Source organism: Lemur catta, chromosome 9 (assembly GCF_020740605.2).
Source record: "Lemur catta isolate mLemCat1 chromosome 9, mLemCat1.pri, whole genome shotgun sequence".
In the NCBI taxonomy this organism is placed as follows: domain Eukaryota; kingdom Metazoa; phylum Chordata; class Mammalia; order Primates; family Lemuridae; genus Lemur; species Lemur catta.
The window spans coordinates 8589191-8608931 of record NC_059136.1 but is presented as its reverse complement, the minus strand read 5'-3'; the positions used below and the strand labels follow the sequence as shown (position 1 = coordinate 8608931).

Sequence of the window (19741 nt, the reverse complement as noted above, 5' to 3'; positions counted from 1 at the left end):
CTACGAACCTATACAGCATCTTACTTTACTAAATACTGTAGGCAATTGTAACACAATGGTAAGTATTTGTGTATCTAAATATAGAAAAGGTGCAGTAAAAACAGGACATTATAATCCTGTGGGACCACTGTTGGGACACTGTCATGTGTGCAGTCTGTTGATAACCGAAAATGTTGTTACAAAGCATGTGATTGTATTGGCTTAGGGGCCTTCAGAATCTCCATTCCTTTGTCTTCCAGAAATTCCGTTATTTCTAGGAAACAACTCAGAAAGTTCATCAAGCCCTGTTGGCCTGAGAATCTACAACATGAGAGGGAGACGATTATAAAAACATACAGGGGTCATTGAAATTTGTTTATAGAGCTGGTTATAGTATCATCTTCATGTATACAGTCAAGGAAACTGAGGTTTAATGGATCTAAGTAAAGTCCTTGCAAGTGGGATTTATATCCAGATTTGTCTGGAACCCAAGCTCATGCTCTTCGCACTGTCCTATTTCCAGGCAAGTCTGTTAGAGTCTCTCCATCATTATGGGAGAAGGGGTGGACTTGGTAGTGATTTGTGGAGTGTAGAATTGAGAGAACTATTGCTGCAACCATAATACAGGAGTTATGAGGATGTAACTGTTTATTATGCCCCTTCCATCCTCTGCCTTATTTGTGAATTTTCTTGTATCCCCCCCCCACTTTTTTTTTTTTTTTTACTCATTCATCAAGTAAATCCACAAACTGTTATTTGTTTAGTGTACTTGTTTGTCTAGTCACCTCCACTAAAATGTAGGTTTAAAGAAGACAAAGATCTTACTCTGTATTCTCAATGCCTAGAATATTGTCTGGCACATAAGTGCTCAGTCAATATTTATACTTGTTTAAAACTAAGAAAGGGGGCACAGTTTAGATGATATATTTGATTTTCACTTACATATGATGTTTTATAAAAATAGGCTCCCAAGGGGAACCTTCTAATGCAAACTTGCTATATTGTTTCCTTTCCCAGGGTGATTGTGTTGTTACAGTACTGCTTGCTGAAGAGGACAAAGTTGAAGATGATGTAGTTTTTTACTTGGTATTTTCGGGTTCTACCCTCCATCACTGTACAAGTACTCGGAAGGTCAGTTCTGATACGTTGGAGACCATTGCTCCTGGTAAGTATTCCAATGGGATCTTTACTAGCCTTTAGTAGTTCTTAAACACTTTTATTCTATGTTCATTAGCGTAGACGGATAGGAAGAGTGAATCAGGGTGCTATAACTGCACATTTGATTCTGAATTTCCTGGTGGCAAAACCAAAAGGTGTAAAACACAATTAATAACACATTCCTCAGTATCGATGATAGAAAAGCTCACAAAATCTTCATAAAGCCAAATTTGCCTGAAGTTAACAAATTACAGTTCATGATGGAGTGAATGCTTAATCACTATTGCATTTATAAGTTTAATAGAATTAAAAGGAAAATGTTTACTTATTAAAAATTCTCATGAAGTCATTAAGTCGTTGCTACTTCCACCAGAAATGGCTGATCAAGTAATGATTATCTCTTGGCCTGTCTGAGCATCTTAAGGTGTATTGATTTGTGTTTGGAGACGAGCTTCTTTCCTTAATTGACCTCGCTTCAAAGTTAACAATTGACCAATTTCATCAGAATTCAAGAGGGCATATTTAGAGGGAATGAAGGAATCCCTAAAAATGTTGACAGTTTAACTATTTTCCTTTAGAGAATAAAATGGATATAGTTTTATTGAAACTTTTTTTAAACCAGCATTTTCATATAACACTGATTCCACTTTGTTGGTACAGGTGATATAGAAATTATTAGTTTATGAAGCAGTTTGAATATCTGATCTTGCCGGTGTTGGATCGGATTGCCAATTTTTGTTGTGCAATTTTATATTATAGTAAGTTTATTTCTGATACAAAATGATTTTGAAAGTTACAGGATTTAAAGATTCTAGATAGTCTCTAGGAATATTCTCCCCAAATTTTTAGTGATAGGAAATATAAGAAGGCAATCAGCATAGATACTGATTTCTTTTCTAAAGAATATTAGGTATACTTCCTTGTAACTGAAAGCTCCTGTCATCTTGTTTCCTGCGGTGCATGTCGTATCAGAAAGGCTTATCTAGAACTTGAGATCTGCTTCCTAGCAGGTGCCATCCAGTGTCACTATTGCTAAACATTTCTTATGGGTTGGTAATGGGGAGAAATACTCCCTAACTATGTATAATTGGTCAGTCCCTGACTAGGCTCTTATTAGGAAAAGAATTGAGGTAATTTTTATAAACTTGTTCCTTCCTAAATTAGGAACACTTCAGGATTAAAGCTTGGGTGTGTGTGTACGTATATGTGTGTGTGCATGTAAGTAGATACAAGGAGAATACACATACATATAAAAGGCAAATATGACAAGGATGTAACCCTAGGTCCTAGTTGTGATCCTCAGTCAGAACCCCAGCAAAGTCCAGTCTCTTGGTGGAGAGGGATGTGCCTGGAACCTCTTACACCCTCACTGGCAGTGGGTCCTTAAATTAGGATGGGTGGCAGGCAGTTACTCTCCTTGGAATCACAAACCGACTGTACTTGTATGACAGCCTGGAGCTCTGAGTTTGTACCAGGTCCTTGTATCTTGCTCTCAGCCTAACTTTCTGAGCTCTAGTTCCCATTTCTTCCCTTGCCTTTGATTCCATAATAATACCTCCCTCTGTACGTCTCAGTACCTGCTCTTTCCCAGCCGCACTCCTCTCTGGGTGTCCATTCGTGCTTCGTGACTGTCAATACCCATGCCCTGCCTACTCAAGCCAACCGGAATGGTTACTGTTCTCTGCTGCTTTCCTCTAATTTGGTTTGAATCCTCAGAAATCATTCCTGACCCATTTGCTTGGCGCCTGGACTCTTAGTACCTGCCTTCTCCTTCATTTTCTTCTAGTCGGTTGTCCTCTTATCCATGTCCCATACTCTGTGTCATGCTTACAGGCCCTGACAACCTGCCTGCCCCCCATCGTCCTGAACATTCTGCCACCCACCAGATTCAGTCAGGCAGCTGATAGAAGGTACCTAATTATAGTAAAAGTGGCAAAAGGATTAGAGTCTTTGAAAATACCCTCATGTAGCTGTTGAAGAATAGGGCAGCACATGTGTGCCTTTGCTGTGTGAGCGTGCACGGGTCCCAGTGAGGCCCGCCCCTAGTTGGCGTATTAGAAGCTCTGGTAACTAAATAAAGGAGATTCCTGACAGGACCCTATTGCAGTAGTCATCATGTGTGGGAGTTTTCTGTTTACTTGTCTTTTTCAACTACCATCATTTGTGTAATTTGGTAATTTGTTGTGGAGGGATAGAGATAGAGACATTTTGGGGGTTAACTTAGTTTTGAATTTCTTGTTTATATCATGGGGTAAATTTTTTAGCCTAGAATTAAACTGCTTTAAATCTGCTTTTGTGGGCTTCTTAGACTTGTGCCTTTCATCCTTCAGGTCCTCACTCAGATATCACCTTCTCAGTGGGGCCTTTCTTGTCCACCTTATAAAAATATACAGCTGCCTCTCAGCATTCCCTGGCCCCGTCCCTGCTTTATTTTTCTCCAATGCACTTTTCAACTTCTAACATATTATGTACTTTATTCGTCTTATTTATTTTCTGCCTGCCCCTGCTAAAGTGTCAGCTTCATGAGGGCAAGGAATTTCGTTAGTTTTGTTCACTGGTGTGTGCTCAGGCGTCTTGTTCTAGGAATCCCTGTCACTGCTGTGTCAGAATCCCTCCTAGTTCTCGGAAGCAGCTCATCTCGGAAATGCATGTGCGAACATACACACACCTACACACAGCTCCCTTTTTTTTGAGATATGCAAAAGAAGTCTCTGGCTTCTTGAGTTGAATTCTTAGCTTGGAGCAGGAGGCAGTGTTCTTTCTCCAGAGCTACCTTTGATGAATTCTCTGTTGTCAGTTAGCCGTATTGATAGATTCAGATTTCCTGTCTGCTGAGGGCAGATGAGCCAAGAGCCTTCATGGAAAGTCTGTACAGTGCTTGTGCATCCCAGTTACTGGATAAATGTGCCTGGTCTTCTTGCAGCAGCTGCTCCCGATAGGGATGTGCGCACTCTTTCTGCTTACATGCGGGATTAGCTCTTCAATTCCTATTCATTTTGGCTGACTGAGAGAAGAAAAAGAGCTTTGTGCCTTGCTTGATTTTAATGTCATGTTTCATCCAGAGTGCTGGCTCTGATTTTTCTTTGAGTTCTCTGTATGTTTCACTGTCAATGTTTTGTAACATTTTAGATTTTACTAAACCCAGATGATTCATTAACCTTCAAAGGGCAGCTACTTCTTGATGTTAGTCTGTAACCTTTTATCAAATAAATATTTCCTCCAAGATAGGTTAGAAAATGAGACATTTCTAAATTATCTCCTGAAAATCCCTTTTGAGTTCAGGTATTGAAATTATAGTCCCATTCTCCCCCATCTTTCAATTTTCTTACTTTTTTTGCATGTTTTCTAATAATCTTAAATTGAAGTGTGTGTGTGTGTGTGTGTGTGTGTGTGTGTGTGTGTGTGTGTGTGAGTGATTATAAAGAAGTTGTAAAGGCTTTTAAAAGTGATCTTTTCTTGCCTTCCTACCATTGAAGACTGTAGATATGATATGATTCTCCTTTTTAAAAAAAAATAAAACGTATTAAGAGTAAGTAGCAACATTTTAGGGGACTGGTAGGTGGAAACTCTGATTTTCTACTTTATCTGCATTTGAATTGTTTGAGTGCTTTACAGTGAGCATGTTACTTATCTATAGTTATTTTTAATAAAAATATTTTCAAGACTGAAAAGACTGTCCTCTCTTTTGTAAATAAATCCATCTTTGTGCTAATTAACAAAAGACAGACCAACAAGTTTTATGACAAAGTATTACTTTCAAAATACCTATGAAGTGACTAGTTCAAGATTATAATTTGCTTTGAAACATAGCCTGAAATGGAAATCTATTTCGAATAATTAAAGGTGTTATCTTTGTAATAAATAAAAACAAAATATCTCATTATTATCTTTTCATAGAAGATAAATACGGTCCTAAATCTTACTTTAATTAATCAGTGATTTTCCTCTAGAAATGAAGCTGAGTTCTTTTTTTCAAGACCTATGTAGGATTGATAAATAGTATAAAGAAATCTGAACATAATTCTTGGGGTGGGAGTATAGAGTACTATTTTATTATGTTCACTTTTATTAATGGAACTGTGAATTTAGACCAAGCAAACAATAATTACTGAATGAAAAATGGAACAGGATATTTAGTGGTTTCTGCACACTATTTCTGTGAAAGGCTTTGGTGCAGAATCTTCATAAAATGAAATCTTTTTTCAGCATGTCTATTATTTGTTTTTAGAATTCAAAGCAAAGGTTCTTATTTGACAGGAAAACTACAAACTTTCATTGGCCTAAAGTTTGACTCGGCTCTTTTGTATTTTTCTCTTCTTTCTCACTCAGAAGAGAAGGTATTATATAAAGTAGATTTGTGGTTTTTTTTTTTTTTTTAAAGAAAAAAGCATATTTACTGTGATCAGAAGTTCTTTTGGGTTTAATGGAAAATTGTAGCCCAGATCTAAACAATGGTCCTACAGTTATAGTATGATATATCTTTGATTTCTTGTGAACCAAGACTCTTTTTCTAGCAGCAGATGTCCAAAGATTACTAAATTGAATAGCACATTTGAAAAGAAGTTGTAAGGCGGGCTCATGCCTATAATCCTAGCACTTTGGGAGGCTGAGGCAGAAGGATTGCTTGAGGCTAGGAGTTTCGCTTGAGGCTAGGAGTTCAGGACCAGCCTGAGCAAGAGTGAGACCCCATCTCTACAAAAAAAATGGAAAAATTAGCTGGCATGGTGGCACACACCTGTAGTCTCAGCTACCTGGGAAGTTGAGGCAGGAGGATCAAGGTTGCGTTGAGCTATGATGAGGCCACTGTACTCTAGCGCAGGCAACAGAGTAAGACCCTTTTTGGGGGGAGGAAAAAAAAGTTTGTAACCTTTTAATTGGCTTGATCAGAGAACTTTGATCCCCCGCACCAAAGTAATGTTTTTTTATTGTGCATTTTCTAACAGTCTCCCTATTCTGAAGTATTCCTGCTATAAGGTGGTAATTCTAGACAGAAAATCTATTCTAGACAGATAGATTTTATATTATAAAAAACTTAGATTATTGTCCCAATGCTAGTCAGTACATATAGTGGACATACTGGAAAAACAAACTGAGAACTAGTTGAAGGGGGAAAAAAATCTATTGTCTACTTTCCTAGTTGTAATGTTATGGAGAAATTAATATATTTCATCACCTTGGAACTGAAAACAGCACTGGGATCCTAGGGCATATACTATAACAGGAGTGGAAGGGGGTGGAAATTGGTTTTTCGGAAAGAAAAACAAAACTTACTCTGTATATGTAAAGCACAGATAGACATGTACAAATATGTGATGTATCTATGGTATTAAAAATTCAAAAGGTGGGGGTGAATAGAGAATAATGTGTAAAAAGGCTCTTTGGGGGAGATGATAATGGAAAAAAAAGTTGAGAAACACTGTCTTAGAGCTAGGCTGGAATTATAGTAGAACAAATTTTTAGCATTAGTTAGCTCCTTCCTCCTCCAAAATATACATGACAGCGTTCCTGTGCCTACTGTTTTTTCCCCCCTTTGCTTAAATACTCCTGTACATATTGAGGCATTTTACACATGTGCCAAATTTGCGCATCTTCTTCTGCATATAATCCTGTCTCCTATTATAGTGTAAAATCTCCAGGTTTCCTTTAACCCTATTATAGCCTCTTCAAAAGGAAGGAGAAGACACTAAATTCTTAAATACTTTAACGCCAAACTGAAGTAGTACAGATATTATTTTTGTATTTTCCACCATTCTTTCTCTTAGAAGTTGAAATCTGTATGAGACTGGGCTTGGCTAGCCCAGCAAGCACTTTTAGGGTTCCTCTTTGGGTAGCTGAGGAAACAAAGTCCCCATTGTTTCACCCTCAAAAGAGAAGGCCCAGATGGGATGTGTTCCACTTTTAGCTTAATAGGAAATGAAGTAATTCTTGGGTCCTGCCTCAGCAGTTTTGTTTATCTGTAGCAATATTTCGTTTCTATGGTGCGGGTGCTCCATGTAGTGATAAGGAGCCTGCAGGACGCTCTCCCAGCTTCGGGAACACGTACCTCCTGCCCTGTGAGCTACCAAGGTGTGGAACAGATGATTTAAGAGGAGCTTTAACGGTGAAATTTTTGTTTCTCACCTAGGGACACCTTGTTTTTTGTTTATTGTTTCCCTTGCCCCTTTATTTTTTCATTTCTACAGTGCCAAAGGCACGTTTAGCTCAGAAGCTTTGTTGGGCCCTGTTGGAGAAAAGTTATTTTTAGACTATTAAAAAGATGTTTTCCTTGAGGAGCTGCCTTTTTTGGGGGGGGAGCGGAGAGGGTCTTGCTCTGTCACCCATCCTGGAGTACAGTACAGTGGTGCAATCATAGCTCACTGCAGCCTCGAGCTCTTGGGCTCAAGCGATCCTCCTGCCTCAGCCTCCCAAGTAGCTAGAACTCCAGGTGCATGTAGTGATATCTGGCTAATTTTTAAAATTTTTTTGTAGAGTCAGGGTTTTGCTATGTTGCCCAGGCTGGTCTTGAACTCCAGGCCTCAAGCGATTCTCTTGCCTTGGGCTCCCAAAGTGTTGGATTACAGGGGTGAGCCACTGAACCTGGCCAATAAGACCATTTTAATAGCTAATAGTAATAACTACCAGTTTTAGGTACCCATTTTATGCCAAGTGTTTTATGCGCAGCCATCTCTAGTGGTTTTAATACTTCATAAGGTTGGTAGTGTTCTCATTTTGTGCACAAGGAAACAGGCTTCAAGGTTGAGTGATTTTCTCAGGATAACCAAATCTGTCTGCAGTGGAGCTGGGGTTCAAACCTAGTATTCTTTGACTCTACAGCTAATTGCCAGCGTGTTTGAGGACCCCTTACAGTTCACTCAGCTGGGAACAGATCTCTCTCACCTCATAATTTATTTTGTATTTCTGTTGTAAGTGAACTGCACCTGATAATGTGATAAGTTCAGAGGCAATTTAAAAGATGGAATTAAAGTTTACCTGTGTTTCTTAAACAATTTCTCTCTCTCCTCTGTAAATCTTCTGGGGTGTCCTTCGGAAATTCAGTAAATTTTTCAGAACTTCCCTTTTTAAAAAAGATCGGGATTTTTATTTTCTATTCTGTTATAGTTACCAGGAAATTAAGTGGAAGGAAAAACACCATGGAACTAACTGAAAATCTTGCTACTCTTTTTCCTACTGCAGCTTCTGTTTTAATGCAGAAAGTTAAATTGTGGTTATTATATCAAACTGGATATGGTTTCCCATCCCCATGTTTTTGTAATGTAATTGTAGACCTTAACAACCCTGCATTCTTTATATATAAAGGCAGTTATAAGACTAATGGCCCCCTGCATAATAGTCGTGTTTCCAGAGCTAATTTATGGTGGTAAAAGGTCTTCTGTATGCACATGCAGTGATTTTAGTTTTATTACTGGGTCCCTATTGTAAAACTTTTGGTTTTTAAAAATTGCTGATTTTCCCACTAGATGTTTTATGTGAAGGAATTAAAAAATAATCTTGAGAGCCACTTGACCCTAATAGAAAATACTACTGTGAGAGCAGCCCCACCAGCCTTGTGTGGTTGATTTCTAGTCAGTAGGGTGAGATAGTTTGTTCTTTCTTTCTTTTTTATTTATTTACGTATATATATTTTACATACATATTATACATGTAAATGAATACATATTATATACATATTAACATATAAATAAAAGAGTCAGGGGCTCACTCTGTCACCTAGGCTGGAGTACAGCCTGGGACTCTTGGGTTTAAGTGATCCTTCTGCCTCAGCTTCCTGAGTAGCTAGGTGTATGCCACCATGCCCAGTTAATTTATTTTATTTTATTTTATTTTTTATAGAGACGGGGGGTCTCACTGTGTTGCTCAGGTTGGTCTTGAACTCCTGGGGTCAAGTAATCCTCCCTCCTCAACCTCCCAGAGTGCTGGGATTATAGGTGTGAGCCACTGCACCCAGCCTACTTTATTAGTAGTAACTCTTCCAATTTACTCGTTAAACTTAATAAAGACTGATCCAGGAAACCCTTAGTTCTCCACTGATCTTGTAACCCTGAGTTTTTCTTTTGAAAAAGAAACCTATAATCATATTAAAGAAATCCAAAATGTATAGCATATTTTATTCAAGATGATTCGTAGTTTGTCCTTCAGATTGTGAGTTCATTTCTGAAGGGAAAATATTGGGCTAACAATTGCGTGGCTTCTCCTGGATGTCTGTTTCATGCCCTTTTCTAACATTCTACCTTCTCTAATACATAGTTTCATTTTAGTCATACAGAAGTAGAGCTGATGATAGCTTACCCATCCACCCATCCACTCTAACAAATTCTTTTGCTAAAGCAGCAGAAAAAGGTAAGCATTCTTGTACTGCCAAGTACAACACACACACACACCCCTTCATCTGTTCTCTCTGCGCTGTCTGCCCCATCCCATCTTGCCCAAATAAACAGTCATTTTAGCAATCCCAGATGTATTTCTGTGCAGTTACTTCTGCACTTTATTTGAGTAAGGTGGTATTGCTTCACTACGGCTTTTTGCTCTGTGTATGTGTGTGTACACATGCAGAAGGTGATTTTATAGAGCAGTGGATGATGTTTCTTTTAGTGGCTCCCTTTCTGATTCAAGTTTTCAGGTGTCTCATCTTTGCGTAGGCTTGAGGAGATTGGTAAGAAAGAGTAAGGACTGCTTAGGTGGGTGGAGCAGTTTATTTTAGATTGGTGCAATATCTTCTGAGGCCCAGCAAGTTTAAGTTTTGAAAGCAGAATTCAATTTGGATCCTAAATTATTTACATCATCATTGTTGAATTTTGGAATTTATGATTTTAGTCTTCATTGACATTTTTTCCTGTCTACTTCAAAGGACTATCAGGAGTTTATAAATTAGTTTAATTCTGAATAAATGGGACAAGGCTGTACATTGGTTAGTTTCATGAGCCACACCACAATATTTTTTTCTTTAAAGCAATTCCTGTGACTGAAATATATATTGCTACATCCATCCATCCATCCATCCAATTTATTTGGAAATTAAGTGAGGCTATGTATGTTCTTTTAGGTGATAATATTAAGGAATTTAGGAGGGCCCTTCTAGATTATAGTTCTTCACTTATAAGGCTAGGAGACTATCGAGATTTGGAAGTGCTAGAGAGATTATTTACCTCAGGCCATATAGCTAGTAAGTACAAAAACAGGTTTGAACTCAGGTATCTTTTACCACTGGGCATCTAGATGTAACCTAGTTAATATCTTCTCAAAACTCTCTCTTGTAGTAGTAGTTCTAATCTGTGAGCTTACCCTCTGCTTTCCATTTTTATTTTTTTAAAGCTGTTTCTTATTCCTGAAATCTCTTCCCAACTTTTTCCCTCCTTCCCTTCTGCCTGTAAGACCCATGGGCATGACCAGCTGGAGAGACCCTTAGAACCTGTAGAGCCTGCTCCCTCATGCTATAAAGGAGAAAACTGAGGCCCAGAGTAGTGAGGTGATCTGTTATCACACAACTGATGAGTCTTATAGCCAGGAGTTAAAACATGTTTTTTTGATTTTCCCGTTGAATCGTCTATGCACCCTTACTTAGTCTTTAAGCCATCTTAAATATTCATACATTTTGTGTGTAGGGGTGGCCTCTAGAGCAAGGAAACTTGGGTTCAAATTCTAATTCTGCCACTTAAGAGCTTTATAACCTTGGGCAAATTACTTAACATTTTGTGCCTCAGTTTCCTCATCTAACAAATGGGGATAGTAATAGTATCTGCTGCATAGAGTTGTTATGAGAAGTAAACGAATTGCTAAAGCACTGAGAACAGTGTCTGGTACACAGCAAGTGTTAATATTAAGTGCCTGTTAAATAACAAAGAAAAAAAGAGAGGAACAATGCATCTGAGTTCTGAGGGTTGCAGAGAAAAACCCCTGGGGTTGGAGAGTTGGGAAGCAGGGTGCCTTGTCAAAGGTCCTTCTTAACTGCCACCTCCCTTATGAAATCTTCCTGCTTTTGCCTACCTCTGAAATGCATACACCGCTACCCCCCTGCTCCACTTTGCACTGTGTATTTCTTATAGAACTCATCGCATTTTGACTCACATTGCAGTCACCTGTGGCTTGTTTGATTCTCGCTTGTGGACTCTAACCCTCTGGAAGGTTTATCCATCTTCACCTTTCTGATCATAGTGCCTGGATTTGGTGGATGTCCCGCTGTTAGTTGTTGAACAAAACTTAGTAAGATGCTATAGAACATTCTTAAACACTTTCTGCCAGAAAAATACCTAAACCCTACTACCTAAATCAGTTGGCTTGTTTCTGCTAACATTGATGTCTGTGTAATTAGGCTGGCTGCCCTTCAAGAAAGATTAAGTTTTTTCCCCCTACTCTTTCATACAGTAAATGTATCAATTCCACACATATATTGAATTGTAACACATACACACTCACAGACTAGGGAGAGGATGCTTCAGCTTCCTACAGCCTTCTTAGAAAGAATTCAACTTGGAAGGCAGTGGGAATATCTCATGGAATTATATGTTTGTGTGAAGACTGATCTTCATGGTTCTTGAGCCTGTTCTTGTTTAATAGTCATATTGGCCTATCATTCCAAATGTTTGGCCCCTTTTAGGCAGGGACTTAGTTGTTACCCTTCTTCCTCTATTTATAGGCAATGTAGTACAAAATCCTTTCATCATAGTATAATAGGCCATGCCCTTTGGCATCAGCCTGGACTTGGAATAATGGATTCTGCTTTTTAATATTTGTGTAACTTTGGGAAAGTTACTTGACTTCATTAAGCCTCAGTTTTCTCATCTATAAAGTGAGGACAATACATACCTTATAAGATTGTTGTGAAGAGAAACTGACATGTCCAATGCCTGGCATGTAGTAGGTACTTGGTTGGTAAATACTTGTAACCACCTTAGAGAGATTTCTTATATCCCAAGAATGAAAGGCTTAAATAGACCCCTAGGGAAAAAGGATGTGGAAAATCAACTTACTTATTATTCTGATTACATGAAAAAAATTGTTTTTTTCTTTCAAAGATAGCAGAAAGCTTGGTTTGTTCTGAGCCTGAAACGTCTGTGGGCCTATGCCATGGTGTGGAACTCAGACTCAAGAACCAAGTAGAGAGTTTCCCTCCATGTCACTCAGCTCCAGAAAGCAGTCTGCATGTGTTGGAGATTTGGGGAACCACGGGTGTACAGGTGCCGGTGGCTAATCAGGCAAAGCACAGAGTGGCATAGTGCAAACAACAAAAACATTAACTCAGTGTTCTTTTCTTTTTTCTCATCAGAAAGCTATTTTATGGAAGAACGACAATGATGGTAGGAGCATAGTTCTGGCTAGTTGAGACCAGTGTTTGAAAGCTGAGAAAAAACTGTGTGTTTTTATGAGTATAGTCTGCATATTGGAAATATTTAATTCAGTGAGGCCAGAAATTGAGAAGAAAGTCTGATTCTTCAAGAAGGCCTTACCCACAGAAACATGGTGGTGTTATATTTTGCTAATTTGGCTCCAGCTGAGCTTTTTAGGGTGGCATTTAGGTTGTGCCTAAAGTCACAGCTTGTGAGATCCCTGCAGATCTGTACAGTGGGCCCCACAGAGTGTTTGCTTCTCCTGAACTGGGCTTCCAGCCACAGCATTGCATCATCCACCTGTAAACCAGGTGATGTCATTGAGGTCTCACTACATTAGTGGTTGAGACAGAGGAGAATGTGTATCTGAGAACAAAAATCATTTTTTAGGTCTTGGATTGCTAGTAATAGTAAAATGAAATCAAATAGTTTTATACTTGTGAAAGTGCTTCATCAGTTGATCTATTGTATTGTGGCAATAGCAAAGCAAGTGCTGGTGAATCTGTAAAATTCTTCCCATATAACTTGTATGAGTGATGTTTTTCCCTGTTACATTTTCAGATCTAATTCAGTTCAGTAGGTATTAGATACTCCATTGTATGCTAGACCTTGCAGGATCCTTGAGCCCTCATTCTTTAATTTGTTCAAATTGAAGAGGAGTAGTTGATACTCAGAGCCTGTTCAGTGCCAAGTACTGTGATATAGGCATGATGAAAGCTAGGACACAGAATTGTTTGTTAAGGGAACTGATTCATATTTGCAAATAATTTAAAAAGCTGAAAATGGAGTTTTGAGAAGTTTGGAAAAATGCTGTCAGAGCTCAGAGGAAGGAGGGTTTTCTTTTAGGAGGAGAGATTTGTATACCATAGAAAAAGAGCTAAAGACCCGCCAGTGTCCTTTCAGCAGGGGGTCTCTAATACTGTTGTCTTTGCTGCCTGTGTTTTCTTTAGGTCATGACTGCTGTGAGACAGTGAAGGTGCTGCTCTGTGCTTCCAAAGAGGGCCTTCCTGTGTTTGTGGTGGCTGAAGAAGAATTCCATTTCGTCCAGGATGAAGCGTATGATGCAGCCCAATTCCTGGCGACCAGTGCTGGAAATCAGCAAGCTCTGAACTTCACCCGCTTTCTTGACCGGTCGGGACCCCCATCTGGGGATGTGAATTCCCTCGATGAGAAAGTTGCACTAGCGTTCAGACACCTGAAGCTGCCAGCAGAGTGGAATGTGCTGGGGACAGATCAGACTTTGCATGGTGAGAATTTATATGACCTACAAACCCACTTTCAGTTTGGAACACTTCTGTTTTTCAGTGGGGCTGCTTTTCTGTGGTCATTAGATTCAAGTCTTCTACAAGGACTGAATAGATCTTATAATTACTATAGCAAAATGGCCTTGATGATGGCATCTCTTCTAGTTCTTCAATGGAGCTTTTAAACCTGTTCTTGCAGTGAAGTGACCCAAGAGAGAGAACTCAAGTAGAGAGGGGCACATCACCTTCCTGTGGGTCTGGATTTCAGGCTTGATCTTGTTACCGAACCCAAAAAAGGGTCCAGGGTAGGTCCTGTCGCTTGCCACGCAGAGAGCCAGTTTAATGAGATGAGGATTGCCAAGGAAGAAAGGAATTTTAATGCAAAAGATGTCTGTTGGGAAAATGGGCAAAATAATCTCAAATCCATCTCCTTAACTGAGGCTTGGCAAGGGCTTTCATAGTGGGCTGTGGAATGCAGGTCAGATTTTGCAGGGGTTGAACTCACAAGGGTCTTCAGGTAGGCTGATTGAAGAATCAGCCATTGATGATGGGCGGTGAGTCCTGTGGAGAGGCTGGTTAAGTCTGGTTGTTAGGCTTGACTGGTAAAGTCTGAGGGAACAAAAAATAACTTAGAGGAGGGGGTCATTTTGCAAGGCCAATTACAATCTCCCAAGCACAGAAGTGACCCATCCTTCATGAGGAGAGTAGCAGAGTAACTTTTTGTTGTTTAATTATCAAAAACAAGGTTTTCATTATTGTGTTCTGAACTTCTCTAGGGCTGTGGTCCCCAACCCCCAGGCCTCAGCCACCTGTCTGTGGCCTGTTAGGAAATAGGCTGGTCATCACCGCCTGAGCTCCTCACTCCCCACCCCCACTCACCCACGACCCCCCATCCCCATTCCTTGGAAAAATTGTCTTCCGTGAAACCCGCCCCTGGTGTCGACAAGGTTGGAGACCACTGCTCTAGGGATCTGCTGGAGTTGGAGGAAGGAAAGATTGGGGAGAGGGTGGAGGGAGCATGACGACAGGTAAACTTGAAGAAACCCCACACTTTTTTAACCAGTTTGTTTCACTCTTACTGATTGTATCGACTGGTCCTTCATATAAGAGTTCATTGAAGAAAGGACTCCACTTTTCAAAAACACTGATGTTCTAAGTATCTGCATATGTCCTCTTATTCAGACAAGGGTTTTCCCACGTAATTCTTGTAGCAGATGACCTCTGTTGTCATGATTACATAGACATTTTCAAGTGAAACATAACATATACCTGGGGCCTAATAAATAACATCCTGTTTTCCTCCTGAGTTCAAATCCAATATAAAGATTTAGGAGTCCTGCAGATAGATATTAAAATGTCTGCTTCATTACGGGGCATGCAGGGTGGTCCTGCCCAGGTAAAATCTGAAAGAAAGTATGGACAGTGAAATTAAATCAAGGAAGAAAGCATTTGGCTTTTTCTTTGTCTTTTTCTTATTAATAGAATGTCCAAAAAAAGAAAAAAGATTAATACAGTGTCTAAGAAACTTCTGCACTGCTGATATTTAGATGTCAGGATATTTGGATGTTATATAGAGCATGAGAACCTTTTTAGAAACCTAATGATAGGCCTTAATACCTCTAGCTCCTGCCATTTCTGTTTTGATATAGGAATGATTATTCTGGTTGCCTTTTGCAAATCAACATCAAGATAGAACCATGTTGTTATTTGTGGGCTTATGGTGTTTGAACATTAGGTTTAAATTTTGTAAGGTCTTGATAGAACTTTTAAGTCAACGGTTAGGATCAGGAATTTGATTTTAAGTGCTTAATTCACATTCTGCAGTTTAAGTTGTTCTATTAATTGTAGATTAGAATCTAGGGACACTGGATATGGTAAGGGCATCAGTTAAGAATTTATCATGCTTACCGTGGAATGTAATAGGATGAATGTAATGGAATAGTCTGTTCACATCAATAAGTTGCACATCAAGTACTTTTTTAAAAAGATATTTAAAGGAAAAAGGTACAAAGTAAGCATGCTGCCTGGGATAATATGGGTAAATAGGTTATGTTATGTAACAGGACTACTTCCAGTTGAAAGCTGGGCATTTACAGGTGGTTCTGTTAGGTAGGGACCAGGAGGAAAGGGAAACGGGTGCAGAGGTGCGGTGAGGGAGATTCCAGAGAGATACTATTGCTGGCCAATTAGAGGAGGGTAAGAAAACCCCAAACTGAGGAGATGGCCCAATCACAGAAATAAACAACTTGGGACATGGACCCAGAAGAGTTGGCAGTGACCTTAGGTGAACTGTCTTCATTAACATAGTAAAAATCATGCCCACCAGCGCCATGAGAGCTTACAAATGTCATGGCAACCCCTGGAAGTTATCCTATAAGGACAAATTAAGAGAGGGTCCTTAGTTCCAGGAAATCTCTACCCCTCATCCCCCCAAAATAGTGAATATTCTTCCCACCGTTTAGCATACCATAAGACATAGAAATAAAAGTAGAAATAGGTTAAAACCCCAGGGACTTCTCTACTTGAGGAGATAGACCTGTTCCCACTCCAAAACGTACTGTGCTTTAATAAATCTTGCTGTTGGGTTTGCTCATTCATTCCGTCCACCCGGTACCAGTAACCATTCTGTGGTGCTGGGAACCAAGAACCAGGGAACACGCCACAAGCTCAGACCCGACAGTTCTAGCCTAATAGTTTTACAAAAGAGTCATGTAAGATTTATGGCTTATCTTCCTGCTTTTTAATTGTTCAGATGTAATGCTTTTTAACTTTTTTCAGGCCAGTGACTCCTTTAAAAATTGCTCAGATTTCTCCTCAGAAAAAAAAATGTTTATGTTGTGCCTACCTGGAGACATTTACATAGAGTAAATTTCATAGTCTCCCTGAGCTTCAAGCACAAACATGCAGTTAGAAACTCTTGGTTTAGATTTGCTGTCGTCAGATGGAAAAAGCATAGACACTGGAGTCAGACTGTTTATATCCTGGCTTCATTGCAAGGGTTTGTGCAAAATACTTAATCCCGCTATTACTCAATTTCCTCATCTATAAAATGGAGGAAAGTGTATTCTGATAAGGTATGCTAGCTTGCAGGCTATTCCTTTGAATATACCTTGACCAATATCCAGAAACTGTTTAGAAACACTACACATTGGTGAGCTGTAACAAGGGAAGAGAACATGTTCTAGTGGAGGATAAAACAGGACAGCACTCAAAGGAAGGCTCTTCCGAGCAGAATGAGACTGTCATCCTTTCGCTTTTACTTTTTGCTAAAGCAGTCCTCACTTTAAACATGAACAAGAGGGAGTTTGTCCATTTGAGTTCTTGCAAGTGTTCTCTAATCCCTAGTTACATGGAGAAGCCTCTGCATTGTACTTTTTTTTTTTTTTTGCCATAGTTCTGCCTCAAATATAGGTGATAAGGATTCATCTGGGTGGAGGGTGAATGGGGAGCAGGGGGGAAGGCGTCTTTTTTCTCTGAGTTTCCAAGTCTCACTTAGTTGTCTCAGCTCCTCAGTGCCTCGGTGGTGAGTGAAAATGGTGAATTGGGATGGCTTCTCCCTGAGAGACCCTTGTACAGCAGCAGTCAGCATAACTCTTGGGTACCTTACAGTGGACCCCTTGGAGACTTGCTCTGGAGAAAGCAGGGAGAAACGTCCTGGGGGAAATACTCATCCTTACTCAGTCATGGCATTGTATAGCCAAGGGAAAATACCTAATCCTCTTTGGGGGCTGGGAATCATCCTGCCCACAAAGAGAACTTTGGGTGGATTGAAGGATGACAGGCATAGGAAAGACTGCAGTAAGAACAGCCCGGGCCTTCCCAGTTCTATTTACCTGATGTTGGTTAATAGATTCTCAACGGTAATCATTTGGTGACTTAGTTCCCACACCCCTTTCAGAGTATTTGATAGCTTTCTGTAGAAATTTCTCCTTAGCTACACTAGTATTTGTGTATTTTTCCAGCTATCATCACTGCTTAAAAAAGAAAATAATAAAATATAAAAAGACTGCTAATGGATTCTTTTCTTGGCAGAAGATTAATATCTACCGACTCCAAGGCAAGCAGGGCCTAGTAGTAGCAGAGCTTTAGCTCCAGAAGGTTTTGTTGCCTTTCAAACCTTAATTTTGTCACAGAGTTACAAGTCTGATTTTTCCAAAAGTGTATTTTGTTACGCTGGCCCGCTTTCCTTCCTTCCTCTTGCAGTATGAGAATTCCTGCATCGTGTGGGACTTCAGGCTTATTTCAGAGGCGTCCAGAATAGTGGGAAAAGTGGTGATTTTGGAATCCTGTAGAAACAGATTCAAAGAGTACTGTGAGCAGGGCTTAGTGGGTGGATTGATGGGGTAAGAAAGTACATGTAGTCCTTGATTATTGTACAGTTTATAGAACTTGGAGCATTTTATTTAGTCAGAGAATCTGACAGTTTGGAAAAGATGCACCCCTCCAGCAGGCTCATCACAGTTGAATGCCTACTAGGCACATCAGCTCTCTTTGCAGAGCTGAGGGAATGTGTGTGGGAGGTATATAAGCAGATAGCAAGTGGGGCTTAAGACATTTCCTACCTGCATTCTCGGTGGGTATAAGCTAGGCCTACAGAAATCTTTCCATTTTAAGTACTGTTAACAGGAAAACCAACCAACATGGGGCCTGTGAAATAACATCACAGCATAGAGAAAAGGGAAAAATAACAGTATTCAGTTGGAAGACTCTCCGAGTATGATTTTCTTTAAAAAATCAAAGAAAAATTTAGAAGATATTTTCCATTTGTCCTTTAAAAGATCAAAGAAGTCAGATGTATTATGAAATTAGAGAAGGAAGCAACAAGGAGAAAAATAGGTTTAATTAGTGTATCAGTTAGTGTTCAAGTAGAGAAGGAGACCCAGTAGGAGAAATATATGTTAAGATTTATTACAGGGAATGGCTTATTTGATTGTGGGGGCTGGCTAAGCAAGTCTGAAATTCATAGATTAGGAAGGGAAGGGAATCCTGCCATGGTCAAGGTCAGCCCACCAACGCGGGCCAAAGCTGTGGTCCTCAGGCAGCCAGGAAGGAGAGGTCCTAGGCAGGATGGAACTCCACCGCAAACGCCGAAGCTTCCCTCTGCAGGTGTAATCTCTTCTCTCTTTCTCTAGGGGAAAGCTAAGCTCTGCTTTTAAAGCCTTCCAAGTGACTCAGTCAGGCCTACACAGATGATCCGGGATAACCTCCCTTATGAGATCAACTGATTAGGGTATTTAATTACATCTGCAAAAAAATGCTATCATGACGAGGGCAAACCTGGAAAGGGAGTTGGTGAAAATGATGCAAGTACATCCAGAATCCCAAAGCTTAATTAAATTCCCACTGGGGCAAAGGACCCAGTTGACAGTGTAGGACAGGCAGTTAGTGATCTAAAAAACAATTATGAATAATTCTCAGAATACAGAGGAAAATAACAATCATGAGAGAAAAAGTACGGATACAGAGAGTAGAGAATAGAGATTGGTCCTAAATTATTTGTACTTTGTAGTTTAAACTGAGACAAAAGGAACAAAAACAATGGAGGAAGATAGGTTGGGTAAAAGCTTTCATGCTCTTAAAACAACCTGTACTAAAAGAAGCTACATTCATTTGTTTATTCCGTTGGACCTTGGCCTCTTCTACAAACCTAAGTCACATGACCTCTATGAAGATCAAATAAATGTGTGAAAAGTGAGCAGGAGTATGTCTAAAACAAGAGTATATGCATGCAGTGGACTACTACTCAGCAATAAAAAGAAATGTACTACTGATACATGCGGCAATATGATGGAGTCTCAGACATGCTGAGTGAAAGAAGTTTTACACAAGCGTATATATTTTACAATTCATTTATTCGAAGTTCTAGAACAGGCAAAACTAATCTGTGATGAAAAATTCAGAACAAGTGGTTAACTCTAGGGATAGGAATGAGGGGATTAACTGGGAAGGGGCACGAAGGAATGTTATTTTGGATGTTGGTAATGTTCTGTATGTTGATAGAAGTTTGGGTTAACAGGTATATGCATTTGTCAAAATTTA

The 19741-nt window shown here is 39.6% G+C and overlaps 1 protein-coding gene across 12 annotated transcripts in view; it reads left to right on the top strand.

The window, feature by feature from the left end:
- AKAP13 (A-kinase anchoring protein 13) overlaps positions 1-19741 on the top strand; it is a 287641-nt gene that overhangs the window by 100621 nt on the left and 167279 nt on the right. For all 12 annotated transcript variants that reach the window (XM_045561061.1, XM_045561060.1, XM_045561049.1 and 9 more), the window contains exons 3-4: positions 997-1144; positions 13409-13705. In XM_045561061.1, coding sequence (XP_045417017.1) covers positions 997-1144; positions 13409-13705 — 445 coding nt within the window. The remainder of the gene's footprint in view (positions 1-996; positions 1145-13408; positions 13706-19741) is intronic.